Here is an 18,966-nt window from a genome sequence, read left to right on the forward strand (position 1 = left end):
ATCCAAACATGTAACATACTCTCACACATACTTCCCAATCACACTTTCTGCTGTAAAATGCCCACTTCTTCTTAACACCAACTTGTTCTGCCTCCTTTTAATCACAAACAAGCTTCAAAAGAACAAAACACACACATACAAAATACTGTTAATTAGCAGAGTGAATCGGGTATGGAATAAAAGAGTGAGTTTTAGGACATTTTGGTAGATTTGACCTGGTTAATGGCAAATGTATTTGTTATAAGTAATAAATCATTGTAAAAATAACAGCTTTTACAAGCAGCCCCATTGGCTCCAGATTACTATTAATGCTGTATATAGCACCTTTACTATTTGTTAGTTGTTGAGAATATGCTTGGCCATGTACAATATACAGAGACCTGGTTCCCCTGCCTGAGCTGCCAAGAGCACACAGATACTAGGACTCTAAGCTTAGAGATAACCTCAAGACATGCGGTGGGGTGATGTAGCAATGGCATGAGATTGTGGCATTTGGGAGCCTTGGGAAAGAGCTGTGTTTTCAGAAGGATCTGAAAAGAAGGTGGGAACTGGTGCTAGGATAAGGACTGAGCAATTCGTACAGGGATGAGCAGAGGTCTTTTATGTAGTAGAAGACATTCCCTGCCCCAAAGAGCTAAATTGAGCCTCTGTGCCCTAGGTGATCCATGTAGTGAGTGTGCATACGACACTAGCCCAGAGCCTGCACAGGGTAGCATCCTTGCCACAGGAGCAGCTGCAGTCAGTGCCATGCAGGACATGGAGTGCATTCAGTGAATCCTCAGCCAAGACAGCATGGCAGAGCATAGCTGCAGCAGCTGCTGGCTTCACAATGAGCTGCTGCCAGGTGGCCGTGCAAAAAGCAGAAATGGGTGCAAACTGGAGGGAATGAATGTCTAAACAAATGCCTGGGTGAATCAGAGACTCACTGTTCAGCTGAATGAGTGAATCAGAAACAAGTGTACAAAAGAACAACTAGTCAGAGGGGGAGAGAATGAACATAAGAATGGCCATAGTGAGTCAGACCAAAGGTCCATCTAGCCCAGTATCCTGTCTTCCAACAGTGGCCAATGCCAGGTGCCCCAAAGGGAATGAACAGAACAGGTGATCATCAAGTGATCCATCCCCTGTTGCCCATTCCCAGCTCTTGGCAAACAGAGGCTAGGGACACCATCCCCGCCCATCCTGGCTAATGGCCATTGATGGACCTATCCTCCATGAACTTATCTAGTTCTTTTTTGAACCCTGTTATAGACTTGGCCTTCACAACATCCCCAGGCAAAGAGTTCCACAGGTTGACTCTGCATTGTGTGAAAAAAACTTCCTTTTAAACTTGCTGCCTATTAATTTCATTTGGTGACCCCTAGTTCTTGTGTTATGAGTAAAGAACACCTCCTTATTTACTTTCTCCACACCAGTCATGATTGTATAGACCTCTATCATATCCCCCCTTAGTCATCTCTTTTCCAAGTTGAAAAATCCCAGTCGTATTAATCTCTCCTCATATAGCAGCTGTTCCATATCTGGTACGCAGTATTCAAGATGTGGGCATACCAAGGATTTATATAGTGGCAATAATATATCTTCTGTCTTATTTTCTATCCCTTTCTTAATGATTCCCAACATTATGTTCCCTTTTTAAACTGAGTGGATGTTTTCAGAGAACTATCCACAATGACTCCAAGATCTCTTTCTTGAGAGTGTGAATGAGTCATGGGAACACAGGAATTGTCAGACTGGCTCAGACCTATAGGCCATCTAGTGCAGTATTTTGTCTCTTTGACACTAAAGTACACTAGCTTCAGAGGAAGGTGTGTTAGATACTCTGCAGTCTACAAATTTTGGATATTCTGTCCCCTACGTTACGTGTCCTCATGGTCTCTAATAGTTAGAGATTGGCTTAAACCTTGAAGCATGAGGGTGAACACACCTTCCAAAATTGGTTAGCATCAACAACTGTAACTCTGGATGTATGTTTTCCATATAAATGTCCAATCTCTTTGAATCTTGGTTGGTTTCTGGCCTTGATAACTTCCTTTGGCAATGAGTTCCACAGCTTAAGTATGCGCTGAGTGAAAAGTTATTTCATTCATTTTGATTTGTCTCCTTTCTGTTTAATTGACTGTCCCCTTGTTCTTGTATTAGGAGACAGAGAACAAGTTCCTGAGCTGCTTTCTCTAGACCAAAAAGAAAAGGAGGACTTGTGGCACCTTAGAGACTAACCAATTTATTTGAGCATGAGCTTTCGTGAGCTACAGCTCACTTCATCGGATGCATATAAATTGGTTAGTCTCTAAGGTGCCACAAGTCCTCCTTTTCTTTTTGCGAATACAGACTAACAGGGCTGCTACTCTGAAACCTTTCTCTAGACCAGGGGTTCTCAAACTTCATTGCACCACAGCCCCCCTCTGACAACAAAAGTTACTACACAACCCCAGGAGAGGGGGACTGAAGCCTGAGCCCGCCCCACTGTTCCAGGCAGGAGGGGCCAAAGCCCAAGGGCTTCATCCCCAGGCAGAGGGCCTGTAACCTGATGTGGTTGGGCTCAGGCCCCAGTCAGCCTAACACCAGCCCTGCTGAAATGGGGTCGCACATTTTTGTGTGTATTTATCGTGTCCCCTCTTCTTACCCATCCCCAGTATGAGGTAACAAGCCCAGTCTTTCCCGCCTCTCCCTGTGAGAATGTCTGAGTGAGGAGGGGGGAACAAGAGAGCAGGCTGGTGACAGATTGTGGGAAAGTGAGAGGGAGCGAGCCTGGCTCGGTACTGGGCGCCATCAGGGGCTCACGCTGCTGGGCACACTGAGGGATCAGGAGCTACGGGGTCTCTCTGCCGGGCAAGGAGGGGCGGGGCGTTACGGGCTCTCACTGCCCAGCGGCAGGGGGCTCGGGGGCTCTGTGTTGGTTACGGGGTCTCTGTGCCCCGCACGGAGGGGCGTTACGGGCTCTCTCTGTCCGGCGCTGAGGGGCGAGGCGTTACGGGGTCTCTTTGCGCGGCTGAGGGGCCGGGCAGGTGGTTACGGGGTCTCTGTGCCCCACACGGAGGGGCGTTACGGGCTCTCTCTGTCCGCCGCTGAGGGGCGAGGCGTTACGGGGTCTCTTTGCGCGGCTGAGGGGCCGGGCAGGTGGTTACGGGGTCTCTGTGCCCCACACGGAGGGGCGTTACGGGCTCTCTCTGTCCGGCGCTGAGGGGCGAGGCGTTACGGGGTCTCTTTGCGCGGCTGAGGGGCCGGGCAGGTGGTTACGGGGTCTCTGTGCCCCGCACGGAGGGGCGTTACGGGCTCTCTCTGTCCGGCGCTGAGGGGCGAGGCGTTACGGGGTCTCTTTGCGCGGCTGAGGGGCCGGGCAGGTGGTTACGGGGTCTCTGTGCCCCGCACGGAGGGGCGTTACGGGCTCTCTCTGTCCGGCGCTGAGGGGCGAGGCGTTACGGGGTCTCTTTGCGCGGCTGAGGGGCCGGGCAGGTGGTTACGGGGTCTCTGTGCCCCACACGGAGGGGCGTTACGGGCTCTGTCTGTCCGGCGCTGAGGGGCGAGGCGTTACGGGGTCTCTTTGCGCGGCTGAGGGGCCGGGCAGGTGGTTACGGGGTCTCTGTGCCCCGCACGGAGGGGCGTTACGGGCTCTCTCTGTCCGGCGCTGAGGGGCGAGGCGTTACGGGGTCTCTTTGCGCGGCTGAGGGGCCGGGCAGGTGGTTACGGGGTCTCTGTGCCCCACACGGAGGGGCGTTACGGGCTCTGTCTGTCCGGCGCTGAGGGGCGAGGCGTTACGGGGTCTCTTTGCGCGGCTGAGGGGCCGGGCAGGTGGTTACGGGGTCTCTGTGCCCCGCACGGAGGGGCGTTACGGGCTCTCTCTGTCCGCCGCTGAGGGGCGAGGCGTTACGGGGTCTCTTTGCGCGGCTGAGGGGCCGGGCAGGTGGTTACGGGGTCTCTGTGCCCCGCACGGAGGGGCGTTACGGGCTCGCTGTCTGGCACGGCGGGGCGTTACGGGGTCTCTCTACTCTGCGCTGAGGGGACGGGGGGCGTTACGGGCTCTCTCTGCCCGGCATGAAGGGAAGGGGGAGTTACGGGCGGGGTCTCGCTGACTGGGGCTGAAGGGACCGGGGGCGTCGCTCCAGGCTCTCTCCGTTCGATCCCCGTTTAGCGCTTGGCGCCAGACAGAGTCACGGATACGGGCCACAGGAAGGACGCGCCACTGAGCGCCGCCATGACGGGGGGGAACCGGCCCCAGCCGCTACCATGGGCCAAGGGTGGGGCAAAGAGCGGCGCCCGCTCCGCACTGGCTGTCTCTAGGGGCGGCTGGTGCCAATCACTGTGCACCCTTGCGGCGGGGCGGGCTCAACCGGCGGCGCCGAACCGAGGGAGTGAGCTCGGGAGCGCGACGCTGTCTCTACTGTGTTAGGCCCGGAGCAGATGGCGCCTACCGCCCCGCACGTTATTGGCTCTTGCGCCTGTCTCTTATACCCCTTCCCGCCGCTAACAACACCTCAACCCTATTCTAGTCCCCCTCGAGCAGCGCCATTTATCGGCCGCACTGCGCATGTGCACAGTATCCGGGTGGGGCTGGCAGTGACGGGGGGAGTTTGTGTTGGGTGCGTGACCGAATCCCAGAGGGCCGCGGTGCTGTTATTGCCCCGCCCCCTCTTCCCATCCCGCTGCACGCGCTGCACAGGGGAGGTTGGGGTGTCAGGAGCCTGGGCCTACGGGGCTGGCTGGGAAAGCAGGAGGAGGTCGCGTGGGGGGGTGCAGTCCCTGCTAGTGTGATCTGCATTACTCAGGCCAGAGCGCTGCCACTCCTGTGTCCACGCCAAACTTCTTACAGCTTCATGGGGCCCCACTTGGAGGTTTCTGGCATTAACGGGGGACAAGCTGCAGGAGTGCAAGTTGGGCGGTACCCTCCAGTATGCAGTACTGGCAAGAGTTTTTTAGCAGGTATGGGGTATCGGAAAGACTTGGGGCTAGCCCACTCCCGCCTCCATGGGGGGCTGCACTCTGCTCCTTAAAGGAGCAGAATGCGGTTAGGGAGGGCTTTCATTCTTTATATGGTTTTAACAGCACAATACATGTGCTAACAAACTTAAACAAAGGCTTTGTTTAAATTTGTTAGCATATGTATTGTGTTGTTAAGTTGGTCAGGAGTCCTCAGGAGGGATGGGGGGATGGAAGGTGTTTAAACAGTGGTTTTGTTTCTGTTTCTTCCCATTAGTCTGAATTATCCATATAGCATCCGTATGGCATCACATCAAGGCCAGATCATTAGAGGAATGCCTCTGCTTACTCCACCAGTGCCACGACTACACAGCCGTGGCAGCGCTTTAACGTTGGTAGTGAAGACATACCTTTGATAAAGGTAAGCTGGCAGAAGCTTAGTATGGACATAAGGGAGGCACTGATAGTGTGTTAAGGAAAAGGGGGGTGATTGAAAACTTCTTAAATAAGGATAGGGAGGACAATTTGGAGTGCTGCTGGATCCTCAGTGACACCTGGAAGTACAGATGGCACCAGGGGCCCAAGGCATCATTTTACAACTGCATCTATTTAACAGATGCAGTTGTAAAATTTTAGACAGGTAAGGGGGGGGTGTTGGAGGGGACAGGGAGAGTGTGGTGGGTGGGGAGGAGTCACATGGAGGGTCACGTGTCCCTCCCATGAGCGCAATACTGGCAAGATATTACTTCTACTTGCACCACTGATCAGCTGTCACTACAGCTGGGGGCGGGTGCTGATTTGTCACACGTTCCCTGCACATAGAATTTGAGTGGCATGGAGCTGCTTGAAATAGCTTTATTCTCATACAGTCAGTGAAGTAATATTGTGTTATATATATAACAACCAGAAGGTTTTTAAGCTTCATTTTACTTCACAGAGACTACTTGGAATTTTCTGCTTAACAACCAACTCCTCTCCAGGAGCATCTGTATTGAGTGACCAAAAAGTGCAAACACGTTTCATCTGGTGAATTTCAAAGAAAATGACTGAGAAACACATTGGGTAGGTCTCATAGTTCTGGAATGTTAAAAAGCAGGAGTGCTGAAAGTTAGCTGTGTTCCTATGTGAGTACAATAGAACGTCACTAATTCACACTAAAAACTGTGAGATCCTTTGCTAGAGTTTGGAAATTAGCGAGTAAGCCAACAAGCATACTTTAAATGATTAAGATACATCAAAATCAAATAGATTGAAAAACGTATTGTATTCATTTATTTTGACAAATTTTCATTTGTAACTAAAGTTTTCTGTAATATACTAGCATTGTTGTGGATATAGTCTGCAAAATAATGTCTCTACAACGTGCAAAGGTCTGACAATAGTACTATTTAAAATTGACAGTTTTCCTGCACCTGTTCAGAGAATTCAGCTTTGTTTGGAGGTTCCACATAAAGTGTTCAGAACTGGTTTGTTTTTTGTATATGGTTATTTAAGCTATTTGCAGAAGAGGTGTAGCACTAAATTTAAATAACGAATAGAGAGCTTCAGAGCACGCTGCTTGTGATAGTAGTGATGATTGAATAAGGGCAGTATATGCAATGCAAAACTAACACAATTCCAAACTCTAGTTCAAGTTGAAAGGGAGTCTGAGATTACATTAAGTAACTCTAAGGAGATGCTGAGCTTTTCCAGTTCAGCATGAAAAGGTATCAAGGAGACTTGTTGGTTTTACATAGCACAGGTGAGCTTTGAGAAATAAAGATACTTGCTTCATTTGCTTCCACTTAACATGCACTTTCTCTTGTTCAGTCTGCCTGCTAAACTCATCAATGGGGGAGTTGCAGGGATCATTGGCACTACCTGTGTTTTTCCAATTGATCTGACTAAAACCAGGTTACAGAACCAGAGGAGTGGACAGCAAGTATACAAAAGCATGTGAGTGAACATTGGAAATGAATTCTGAAGACAGAAGAGTTTGTATGTGTATGCTGGAGACACTGCCACCAACAAGAAATTTGTGGAATAAAAGCCCTTTCAAGAAATGTTAGAAATTGTGTTAACATTTAGCCTCTTTTGAAATTCGTAATTTAGTTAAGCAAAGAGGGACACACCACTGTGGTACTGTCATGCTGGGTATTCATTAGACTTTGTTGCCTCCCTATTTTGTTGCCTCCCATATTGACCAGTTGCAGGTGCTTCTGCATTAAACATGTGGCTGCACTGCAGTAGTTTGATATGAGCCTTCAGTCTTTTGAATCTTTTTGTGCTGAGACTCTCATTTTCTGTTGCTGCCAAAGCCCTGGTGTCAGCAAGTTAAGCGTCTCTTGAAATAGGCAATTCTATGCTCAGATGACACAGGTTTGGCTGTAAACTCTTTCATTACGATGCAGCTTCCTCTAATGATGATTTAGTTTTTCCTTTGGAATTTCCACTTTTAATATTAATAACTGGAATAACTAAATACATAGATACTCTCCAAAAGTGTATAGAGTATGTTTAGATCTTTGACAGATGAATTCAAATTACTGTGTTGTGTATTGGTCAGGCTGGATTGTCTAGTTAAGACACTGCGCTCAGAGGGCTGTTTTGGGATGTACAGAGATAAGACTTTTTCCTGTTTCGTAGCTAGTTATAGGTAACTCTGTAACACATAATCACAGTGATTCTCATTCCTTTTCGCCAACATTTTCCAAGTGTTTTGGGTTCCCAACATCATACACCATGGACCAAAATTTCAGCAGTATTAATATCAATCGGAGCTGCAGGTACTGAGAAGCTATGAAAATCAGACTCAACATGTCTAAAGCTGGGTACCCAATGTTAGAGGCCACTTTTGAAAAGTTGGCCCTTCAGGACCTAAGAGTGGAACATTACAAAGCACTAGAAAAAAATCTCATAAGTAAGACTGGACGCTTTTAGAATTTTTTTAAATTGTTGTTGTTATTATTATTATTATACATTTTATCCAAACGTTCTGTTGTTTCCATGCTCTGATATGCAAGTACTGGTAGCTAGATGGCAAGCAAGGAACTCAACTATGGGCACGAAGCGGTTAGTTAAAAGCAGCTGTGTGAGCGATCCAGTTTTCAGGTCTCTTCTGGATTTGTGAGAGGCCTAATATATCAAATGGAATCATGATATCCATACCTAAGAGGAGGACAATTAAAATTTAAGGACACACTCACTACAGGAAGGGCTTTGACTCTGCCAAGTAGTGTATGAGGCTCCTTTATTTACTGCATATACCATGTCTTTCTATCAGTTCAGTCCAGGGAAGGATTCACATCCAGGATTGGGATGTGTTAGAAAGGGAGATGGGTATGTCAGGATCCTCTATAAATCCACTTTTATCAAATTGGAAAGTTAGTTCCTAAGATAGCTACTTTTTGTTCACAGGTTCACTATACCTAAAGAATGTTCCCCTCTGATAAATCTGCTTCAAGAGAATTAATTTAGTTTTTAGGAGCCAAAACCGCATAGTGCAGAAATCTTGGCCAAGGAAAAGAAGCTTTCAGACCATGTGAATGGAGACTAAGCAAGAAATGATTCCTTAACACAAAAGCCAGCATTTCAATGTGGAATTTAAGAAAAATATAAAGGCAGACATCCTAATTATTTTCCCTCAGTGACTTTTACTGCTAATACCTATGCAAAGTAGAATGTTTTTTGTGGCATGTGTTTTTCATAATACAGACCTTGGCTCCTGAGAAGTTTGAAGGCTAGTCAATCTGGCCAAGCCACAATGGAACGTTTAATGGTTTTGCAGTGCTGCTTACCATTGCAAACAGGCGTAGTTCCCTTTTTTTCCTGTCTGTAGACACTGCCTAGCTTTAGGTGTTTACTCTCTCAGTAAAGATTTTTTCCCTTAACTTCGATATAAATTCTTTCTCTGCCAAACATCTATTTTAAAGGCTCATCGATATTGGGAGAGTTCCCACTGAATATTGGATTACCAACAAGGAATCTTGACACTATGGATGTTTAACAAAAACATTCAGTCTCATCTTTCCAGCAATGGAAGGTTGCCTTTAATTTGGGATAGATTCTAAAAGTTTAATGGGTTGTTATAGCTTTTAATCTAACATTTAAAATAATTTCTCCCACCCACTAAGGCTGGATAGTGGTGAGCAGACAAAATAAAGGAGTTTGTTAGATAATCTAATTTGTACTATGTATTGCTGGTATTTGGCAAAGTAAGTGAATTCTACAGATCTTTAGTGTGGCAAATGAAAAATTATCGCTTAAATGTACTGTTTTTTATCGCAACCATTTTACAAGCCATTAATCTCATTTGTTTCAGTGTTGGGCAAATTCAGAGTTCTCTCTCACACGTGTGTGACCCGCACTGCTTAAGTGTATTAACCATTGTGGGTGCTTTCCCGATTTATTACTGCCAAAAAATAGTCTGCAAAATTTACCACTGCACGCTGGAGTTGGGGACAAGGCCTTTCAAAAACTTGATCTGATTATAACAATAAAGGACTTTGCCTTTTCTTCTCTTTCCCATTTGCTTTGACTTGTTTAACACACATGCTGCTTTCAGTTGTGTTCCTCACACTTTCTGCATGTCTGTGTGTTATACTGTATGCTTTGTTTTCACAAATAAGAGGAACATAAGAACGGCCATGCTGGATCAGACCAAAGGTCTATCTAGTCCAATATCCTGTCTTACAACAGTGGCCAGTGCCATGTGCCCCAGGGGGAATGAACAGAACAGATAATCATCAAGTGATGGATCCCCTGTTGCCCATTCCCAGCTTCTGGCAAACAGAGGCTAGGGACACCATAATAGGGACACTGTAACAATTTTATAGTCATATAGACTTTAGAATCATAAGCTGTTCTGCACATCATGACTGCATGGATTTAACAGTTGAAATTGGGGATGTAAAACTTTCTGACCCCAAAACACAGTCTTCAGTCATTTGAGTTACAGGTGCATCTCTTGCTGTAGTAGTATTAGAGGTAATAGCTTCTATGGGTCTCTTGCTGTAACGTGCAGTATGAAAACTCATACCTGACAGCTGTGACATTCCCAACTAGTAGAGAACACTGATGACATATATAATGTTAGCTAGTGATTGATACCACATCAATAAACAAGATGTCTTCCAAGCCTTTGTGGTTCTCCATTGATTAAAAATAAGAGCTCGTTTGCAGAGTTAGAAATTTGAGGATCACTTTATGAGGGAGAATCAAACTTCTGTGTACGTATTACATAGAAATGTGACTAGAATATAAATGTTGCAGACATATCACTAACTGCCCATGACAATTGCTCTAGGTAAAGGCTTTATTATAATTCTGCCTAATCTGATTCCATTAGTCTGTCAGAAGCTTTGCTGCAATTAAAATAAAACAAAATGAAGACATTTGGATTTGAGTGCGAGGTCCTAAAGCCTCTTTCCTGTCATTTGCCAAATGCAAAGCTATATGTTACAAGCGTTGTTAGTTTCAAGTTTATACAATACACATCCCATGGATTTTTAAGATTTCTTGCACAGTAATCCAGGGAATTGTAATTTAAATTCACCTGTTTTGTTGGAGCCACATTTCTAGAGATATTCTCCAGGAGAGGGCTGGGAAGTACAGGGTGTTCACTTCTGGGGGAAAAGCTAAGCCTGGGAGTGAGTTGGGGTCACCGTTCAGTATAACCCAGGCTGGTAAGAGCCAAGGTGTGCCTGGCTGGCTGCAGCACACAGACATGGTGGGGAGTGACTTGCAGGCTGGAGGCTCTTTGTGAGCACTCCAGACTGGAGGCTACAACAGCAAGGCAGTGTAAAGGGCACCCCGGGTTAGAGGGCAGGTGTGACGCAGCTACTTATTAGTCTGGATTGTACCCTGGGTATGTCACAGTGGTGTTAAAAATGCCTGCACTCTGCCATAGTACACTGGAGCTGAATCAGCAAAGGAAAGCACATAGGATGCCGCTCTGCTGGTGATACAACAGAGACACTGGTGTAGACAGAGCATTTTTACCACCACTTTTCACAGTAGAGGGCTGAAAACACTTCAGCTCCAGCTGCACTACCCACTTGGCTCTCATTGGTGTATCATTGTTGAATGTTGCTGTAACATAGATTCCGTTTTTTCTATTGTGGATACAAAATTTGCGTAATTGGAAGAATCCCACTCCCCACCTTTGCAGATAACACTGATTCAGGGAGTTTACATAATTTCCTGTACAACTTGTCATAGGTTCACGATCAAGTTGAGCTAACTTAAAGCAGAAATTCTCCCCTTTATGTCATTTCTTGCATCTGAGCCTCCACTTTCAAATCTGCACTGAGCAAATAATACTACGGGCAGTTAAAGGCATTTCTTAGTCACCTTCATAGTTATCACTAAAGAGGAGCATTTAGAGCCTGCTATAAAACACCAGCTGCTTAAGGTTCTCTATTTGATAAAGTGTTGGGTGCACCTGTGACTGGCTCAGTCAGGCCTGGGGATTTCTCTGGGGGAAGTTTCCACAGTGTTCAAAACCCGATTCTTATCTAGTTTCACTTTACAATAGACCAGGTGCCAGCCACAGCACGTACAGTCCTACAGTGACAAGTGACTAGTTTGGGACAAAGCTTGCTGGAAAGTGATCCTCCTGGTCCTTAACTAGAAAGTCCAGGCCCCCGCGGACAGCTGACAAGCTGATGAGGAGAATATTTTCATGTCACATACAGCCTCTGTTGGTGACAGGCATGGGGCACAAGATGCCATTTGTGACCCAGTCTGTGGTTTCCAGTCATTATTGCCAGTGAATGGGGGGTGGAAAACACTCTGCAGGCAATAAAGTGGAGTCGCTTCCTTTTCACATAGCCTCCTGGCTGCTCATGTGAGGCTGGGGCATTGTGTCCTTCACTATGGACATGGAGGAGGTTCAGAATTGCATGGGAGCAGAGCAGAAAGCAGCAGAAAGGTGGGTTTCCATGGGTCCATCTTTCAAGGAACACTGAACCTACCTCGTTAAGGGCCCAAGCCAGAGCGCATTGAAATCCATGGTGAGACTCCCATGGACTTCAGTAGGAGTTGGCTCGGGTCCTAGATATAGCATGCACCATAAAATCTTACTCTGGTACTGGTAGCACAAGTAAGAAATGTGGACCATAGAAACTGGCGTACTGTCATGGATGGACATAAACTGTTCAGGAAGGACAGGCAGGGCAGAAAAGGTGGGGGAGTAGCACTGTATGTAGGGAGTAGTATGACTGCTCAGAGCTCCGGTACGAAACTGCAGAAAAACCTGAGTGTCTCTGAATTAAGTTTAGAAGTGTGAGCAACAAGAGTGATGTAGTGGTGGGAGTCTGCTATAGACCACTGGACCAGGGGGATGAGGTGGATGAGGCTTTCTTCCGGCAGCTCGCAGAAGCTACTAGATCGCACACCCTGGTTCTCATAGGTGACTTTAATTTTCTTGATATCTGCTGGGAGAGCAATACAGCAGTGCATAGACAATCCAGGAAGTTTTTGGAAAGCGTAGGGGACAATTTCCTGGTGCAAGTGCTAGAGGAGTCAACTAGGGGGAGAGCTTTTCTTGACCTGCTGCTCACAAACCGGGAAGAATTAGTAGGGGAAGCAAAAGTGGATGGGAATCTGGGAGGCAGTGACCATGAGTTGGTTGAGTTCAGGATCCTGACACAGGGAAGAAAGGTAAGCAGCAGGATACGGACCCTGGACTTCAGGACAGCAGACTTCGACTCCCTCAGGGAATGGATGGGTAGGGTCCCCTGGGGGACTAACATGAAGCGGAAAGGAGTCCAGGAGAGCTGGCTGTATTTCAAGGAATCCCTGTTGAGGTTACAGGGACAAACCATCCCAATGTGTCGAAAGAATAGTAAATATGGCAGGTGACCAGCTTGGCTTAACGGTGAAATCCTAGCGGATCTTAAACATAAAAAAGAAGCTTACAAGAAGTGGAAGGTTGGACATATGACCAGGGAAGAGTATAAAAATATTGCTTGAGCATGTAGGAATGAAATCAGGAGGGCCAAATCACACCTGGAGCTGCAGCTCGCGAGAGATGTCAAGAGTAACAAGAAGGGTTTCTTCAGGTATGTTGGCAACAAGAAGAAAGCCAAGGAAAGTGTGGGCCCCTTAATGAATGAGGGAGGCAACCTAGTGACAGAGGATGTGGAAAAAGCTCATGTACTCAATACTTTTTTTGCCTCTGTCTTCATGAATAAGGTCAGCTCCCAGACTGCTGCGCTGGGCATCACAACATGGGGAATAGATGGCCAGCCCTCTGTGGAGAAAGAGGTGGTTAGGCACTATTTAGAAAAGCTGGAGGTGCACAAGTCCATGGGGCCGGACGAGTTGCATCCGAGAGTGCTGAAGGAATTGGCGGCTGTGATTGCAGAACCATTGGCCATTATCTTTGAAAACTCGTGGCGAACGGGGGAGGTCCCGGATGACTGGAAAAAGGCTCATGTAGTGCCAATCTTTAAAAAAGGGAAGAAGGAGGATCCTGGGAACTACAGGCCAGTCAGCCTCACCTCAGTCCCCGGAAAAATCATGGAGCAGGTCCTCAAAGAATCAATCCTGAAGCACTTACATGAGAGGAAAGTGATCAGGAACAGTCAGCATGGATTCACCAAGGGACTGTCATGCCTGACTAATCTAATCGCCTTCTATGATGAGATTACTGGTTCTGTGGATGAAGGGAAAGCAGTGGATGTATTGTTTCTTGACTTTAGCAAAGCTTTTGACACGGTCTCCCACGGTATACTTGTCAGCAAGTTAAAGAAGTATGGGCTGGATGAATGCACTATAAGGTGGGTAGAAAGTTGGCTAGATTGTCGGGCTCAACGGGTAGTGATCAATGGCTCCATGTCTAGTTGGCCGGTGTCAAGTGGAGTGCCCCAGGGGTTGGTCCTGGGGCCGGTTTTGTTCAATATCTTCATAAATGATCTGGAGGATGGTGTGGTTTGCACTCTCAGCAAATTTGCGGATGATACTAAACTGGGAGGAGTGGTAGATACGCTGGAGGGCAGGGATAGGATACAGAGGGACCTAGACAAATTGGAGGATTGGGCCAAAAGAAATCTGATGAGGTTCAATAAGGATAAGTGCAGGGTCCTGCACTTAGGACGGAAGAACCCAATGCACCGCTACAGACTAGGGACCGAATGGCTAGGCAGCAGTTCTGCGGAAAAGGACCTGGGGGTGACAGTGGACGAGAAGCTGGATATGAGTCAGCAGTGTGCCCTTGTTGCCAAGAAGGCCAATGGCATTTTGGGATGTATAAGTAGGGGCATAGCGAGCAGATCGAGGGACGTGATCGTTCCCCTCTATTCGACATTGGTGAGGCCTCATCTGGAGTACTGTGTCCAGTTTTGGGCCCCACACTACAAGAAGGATGTGGATAAATTGGAGAGAGTCCAGCGAAGGGCAACAAAAATGATTAGGGGTCTGGAACACATGACTTATGAGGAGAGGCTGAGGGAACTGGGATTGTTTAGTCTGCAGCAGAGAAGAATGAGGGGGGATTTGATAGCTGCTTTCAACTACCTGAGAGGTGGTTCCAGAGAGGATGGTTCTAGACTATTCTCAGTGGTAGAAGAGGACAGGACAAGGAGTAATGGTCTCAAGTTGCAGTGGGGAAGGTTTAGGCTGGATATTAGGAAAAACTTTTTTCACTAGGAGGGTGGTTAAACACTGGAATGCGTTACCTAGGAAGGTGGTAGAATCTCCTTTCTTAGAAGTTTTTAAGGTCAGGCTTGACAAAGCCCTGGCTGGGATGATTTAATTGGGGATTGGTCCTGCTTTGAGCGGGGGGTTGGACTAGATGGCCTCCTGAGGTCCCGTCCAACCCTGATATTCTATGATTCTAAACAGCCCCCCCCCCCCCCCCATTCTGCCTCGCAGGACACAGTCTGCCACAAAGACAGCCGGCGGCACTACGTCACAGTGTGATTTTGTTAGTGACAAAGAATCAAGATGCCAGTTGGTATTTCCTAATCTCAAACCCCCTTAATCAAAGACTAGCACCTCCTAGGCCCTGCCCAGGCTCTGACCTGAACGTTAGCAAATGCGCCAGCCTTCATTAAGGCAGAGTTAAGGTTGCCCTGTGCTGCTCTATGGCCTTCCAGAATGTGGAGAGCCACTAGACTTAAACCTCTGTAAACTAGGAACTAGAGAGTCAAGGGACATGCAAAGCAACCGTAACCCCTGGCTCCGGCCAGAACCACTGGGAATGGTTCAGTGGGGGGACATAATAAGTAGCCTGAGGATCCCCTTGCCCAAGTGACAGCTTTGCACCACAAGCTCTGCGCCCTACACCATGGCAGCATACCAGGTTTTAAAGCGGTTTGCAGACCTGTGGATTTTAGTGCACTTGGACAATGGTAAGGAGCTGATTTTGGGGCACGCTGAATTCCTGGAGCCCCGGAACCAAACGTCTCGGAATTTGCACCACAAGGGCTCTTTGCCTTCCCATGAGCCCCTACACCCACCTGCTCCCAGGAGCCTCCCTCAGCACTTGAGAGAGGAGACGCCCCCTGCAGTCCCCTAGAAACTGGAGCCCCTGCCTTCCCCGCAATGACCCATGCACTCCCAGGAGCCTCAGCCCCCCACCGCCCCTGCCTCCCACCCCCATCCCACTCCTTACCCCCCTGCTGCCAAGATCCTGCTGCCAAGATGCCAGTGCCAAGAGGAGCAAGAACCGCAGTTGCTGCAGTTTTGGCACCTTGAGGGCCCAGTACTTAAAGTGGGCCCCGGGTGCCATGCTGCCCATGCTCCTGGCCACGTGGCCTGTGTGCCAGAGTAGGGAGATTGCTGTACAACTCCCCTGTGCACACCCACAACTTCCAGTTGCAACGTGCCAGTGTTTAACAAGGGGTATAGTGCAACCAGCAAGGCAGCAGAAAAACTAGCCCAGCCAGGTCTTGGTGGCAACCCCAACACATGGTTAAAAGTGGCTGGTCGTGGGTGGGCACCCCCCAGCTCCGTGGCCTCTACAGTCTACCTGGTTCCTTGTTATGCTATCGCAGGTTTCAAGCCAAATTCCCTATATGAGTGGATTTTAGCGTACCTTGCTTATTAACGTCTACTTATTGGAGGGCCCTAGGTGAGGAATCCTTGACCACAACACGCACTGCCAGCTCATCCCCCAACCCTGGTGTGGCACAGCACTATCATGGTGGGGAGCAGCAACACCACAGATAAGACTGCACCGAACTTTCCTTCTTCACGGGGGAAAAGGGCTGTAAACAATTCCATCGTTTGGGTTATTGCCCCACTGCAAACCATCACCCGCTTCCAAATGTGATGGGCACCATGGTGAAAACCAGCTCAGTTAAGGGGTTGTCTACACTCGAAAATGGGGCCACTTTAACTAGGCCAGTGCAGTTAACGAGGCAACGCTCGGCTCCGTAAGCTCTGCCCCCAAGCCCAGTGTGGCTGCAGTGAACCAGTATGAACGTCTAGTCTGGTTTGGGAAGCAAAACAAGCTGTGTAGCTAGCCAACACCTTGAGCCTGATAGACTTGCATCCACACTAGGGCTCAACCCAGTGTAACTACAGGGGTAAAATAATTACAGCCCAACTGACAGTTAGCCCAAGATACCGTCTCTAGCGCAGCACAGGCCTAAGCCTTTGCCAATAAGCTCCAGGCAACAGTGTGGGAAGGGACTGGGCAGAGCCTGGTGAGAAGACACAATACTTTGGCCTAGTGGCTTTGCCTTTGATACAGTGTGTTGGTACTGGAGCCAGCTGATGTAAGTGAAATGATCGGGTATGTCTACATAAGGGTGGGATTTAATCCGAAGAATTCGCAGCCAAAGAATAAAGCTAACATCGCAAACAGTCTCCTCGCTGACTGGACCGTGATGTGTAAGCAGACCTTGTCACCTTGCTGGTGAGTTTCACGATATCGCACGAGCAGTGAGACTAGGGCCTGGCACCCGTACTGCAATACCAGAATTCAAAGCAGATCACAAGCAAGCAGATTCACTCATGTTCTTGCATGTTGCTCATGCAAAGCAAACAGGATGCTAATGTGGAGCTTGGACTCAGGTTGCACTGATGTGCCCAAAATATTGCCCTATTCTTGGGGCAGATGAATTTGATTTCAAAACTGATGTTGGCCAAAAGAAGAGATGCATTCCCATTCCTCGCATGGCTACGGATCTGCGAATGGCCATTGGGCCGTATGCTGCCAGTGGATGTGACTCCACTTCAGCTTTCAGTGGCATGGGGAAAAGATGGCTGAACACAGCAGCTGAGCACCCAGAGAAGTGAACAGAGAAGTTTAGAGCTCTTCTCTCTCCACACACACCCCCCCCCACAGATGTGCAGATGCCTCTCACACACCCATTTAGACACCCCAACACCCAGGCTCAGGCCTCTGTGTCTGGGGCATACATCGAGCCTGCCTGTTCTCAATTCCCCACCTGGGGTTTTGGGGGTGAGGCTGGGGGATGCACTGATGGTGTCTAGTCTGCACTGCCCACCCTGATCTCAGTGCTCGCGGCAGTAACAAAGCATGCCCACTCTCAGCTCTCGGGGACTTAGTGATGTGTCTGTGGTGTGAACTGAACAACCCCTCTTCTTTGGTCGGAGGGCTATTCACCTGAGTCATGCCCATTCCCAGCTCCTGTACAGTCTTAGTGATGTTTGCCTGTAATATAGGCCCAGACCCCGTCTCAGTTCCCCTCTGGCTCAGCACAAAGGGACTTAGGTGTGGCAATTCTCAGTATTACCAGCCCGCACTCATTGGAAGACCAATGGGATCCCCTAAGCCTGAGGTAGGTGCTTAGGCTCCCTCTTCAATAAATGGGGAGAGACAGGCACCTAAGAATGGGAACCACAAAAGCCAGCATGGTAGGCCGGGGGACACCTAAGGTAGCCACTGGGAGAGGCTATCGAAGGGCAGGAAGATGGGGGATGTTAAGCCTGGCCATTCACAGAGTTTGATCCCTATCGCTGCATGTGCTCCACAGCCAGGAACCTGTCTCCCAGGGTCAGGTGACTTCAGTGCCTAATCCCTGTCTTGTGAGATTGTCAAGTTCCTGCCCAAAGCCATACAAAACCAGTGGGGAGAAGGAGACAGAAACCTCCTGTCTGTCCCTTACCCCAGTGATTAGGCTCCTCAGCAGAAGGTATGTAAAAGGGGGTCCAGCACCTCTCAAGTGAGTGCCTTAATTGCTGAGCTAAAGGGTAGTCTGGTGTGGGCTGCTCTTATTGCAGCTGTTCCATTTTAAATATTTAAACATTAATTGGGCCACAGAAGCTGTAAAACTCAGCCTGTAGTCCATTGGTTTGGGGACTCTCCCAGATTTTTGGAGCATCTGGTTTAATCCCCCTTCTGCTTGATGAAAAGGGGTTTGAGCAGTGAGCACCTGCCTCCCCAGTGAATGGCCTAACTGCTGGGGTGTAAATTATTCTGCTGTGGGGCTCCCTCAGTCTTTTCCCTTGAAGCTGTTCCACTTTACTGAACTATGAATTGGGCCAAAGCAATAACAAAGCACAAGAAGCTGAGCACGGTGGTTTGGATATCGTGCTGGACAGTTGGGCGCCTTGGTTCAAGTGGAGAAGGGCTTTCAGCAGGGCACACCCAGCTTCTTGAAGCTGTTCCACTTTAATTAATTGGGTCAGTAAAAGGCTCAGAATTGCTTGATTGGCTGCTGATCTCAAAAGTGCAAGCATCTGCTTCAACACCTCTCTCAGCCTGTTAAGGATGGGTTTGAGGAGGGAGCTTCTTTTCTCTTGAAGCTGTTCCACTTTAATTAACTCTTAATTGGGCCAAGATATTTGTAGGGAACCCTACATAGCCTGGTGGTTAGGGTACTCGGTGGGGCTGGTTCAGTCCTCTTGCTGTGGAGAAGGAATGTGCACAGCAAGTTTCTTTCCTCTGGAAGCTGTTCCACTTTAATCAACTCTTAATTAGGCCAAAGCAGTGTTGCTGTGTAAGAAGCCCTTTTAGAGCCCTGTGATTAGTGTACTCACGTGGGTGCTACAGATGTTGGGTTAATTCCCCCCCTTGCTTGCTGAGAAGGGATTTGACAAGCTCTGAGCTCTTTTCCTCCTCATGCTGTTCCACTTTAATTGACTATTAACTGA

At 48.1% G+C, this 18,966-nt stretch overlaps 1 protein-coding gene across 2 annotated transcripts in view; it reads left to right on the top strand.

Annotated features, from left to right (window-relative positions):
* The first annotated feature begins 4,588 nt into the window (after positions 1–4,588).
* Positions 4,589–18,966, top strand: part of LOC140901449 (mitochondrial glutamate carrier 1) — a 34,354-nt gene continuing 19,976 nt past the window's right edge. For both annotated transcript variants that reach the window (XM_073320327.2, XM_073320326.2), the window contains exons 1-4: positions 4,589–4,920; positions 5,195–5,338; positions 5,855–5,979; positions 6,727–6,852. In XM_073320327.2, coding sequence (XP_073176428.1) covers positions 5,960–5,979; positions 6,727–6,852 — 146 coding nt within the window. In that variant the 5' untranslated portion in view covers positions 4,589–4,920; positions 5,195–5,338; positions 5,855–5,959. The remainder of the gene's footprint in view (positions 4,921–5,194; positions 5,339–5,854; positions 5,980–6,726; positions 6,853–18,966) is intronic.

Source organism: Lepidochelys kempii, chromosome 21, assembly GCF_965140285.1.
Source record: "Lepidochelys kempii isolate rLepKem1 chromosome 21, rLepKem1.hap1, whole genome shotgun sequence".
In the NCBI taxonomy this organism is placed as follows: Eukaryota; Metazoa; Chordata; order Testudines; family Cheloniidae; genus Lepidochelys; species Lepidochelys kempii.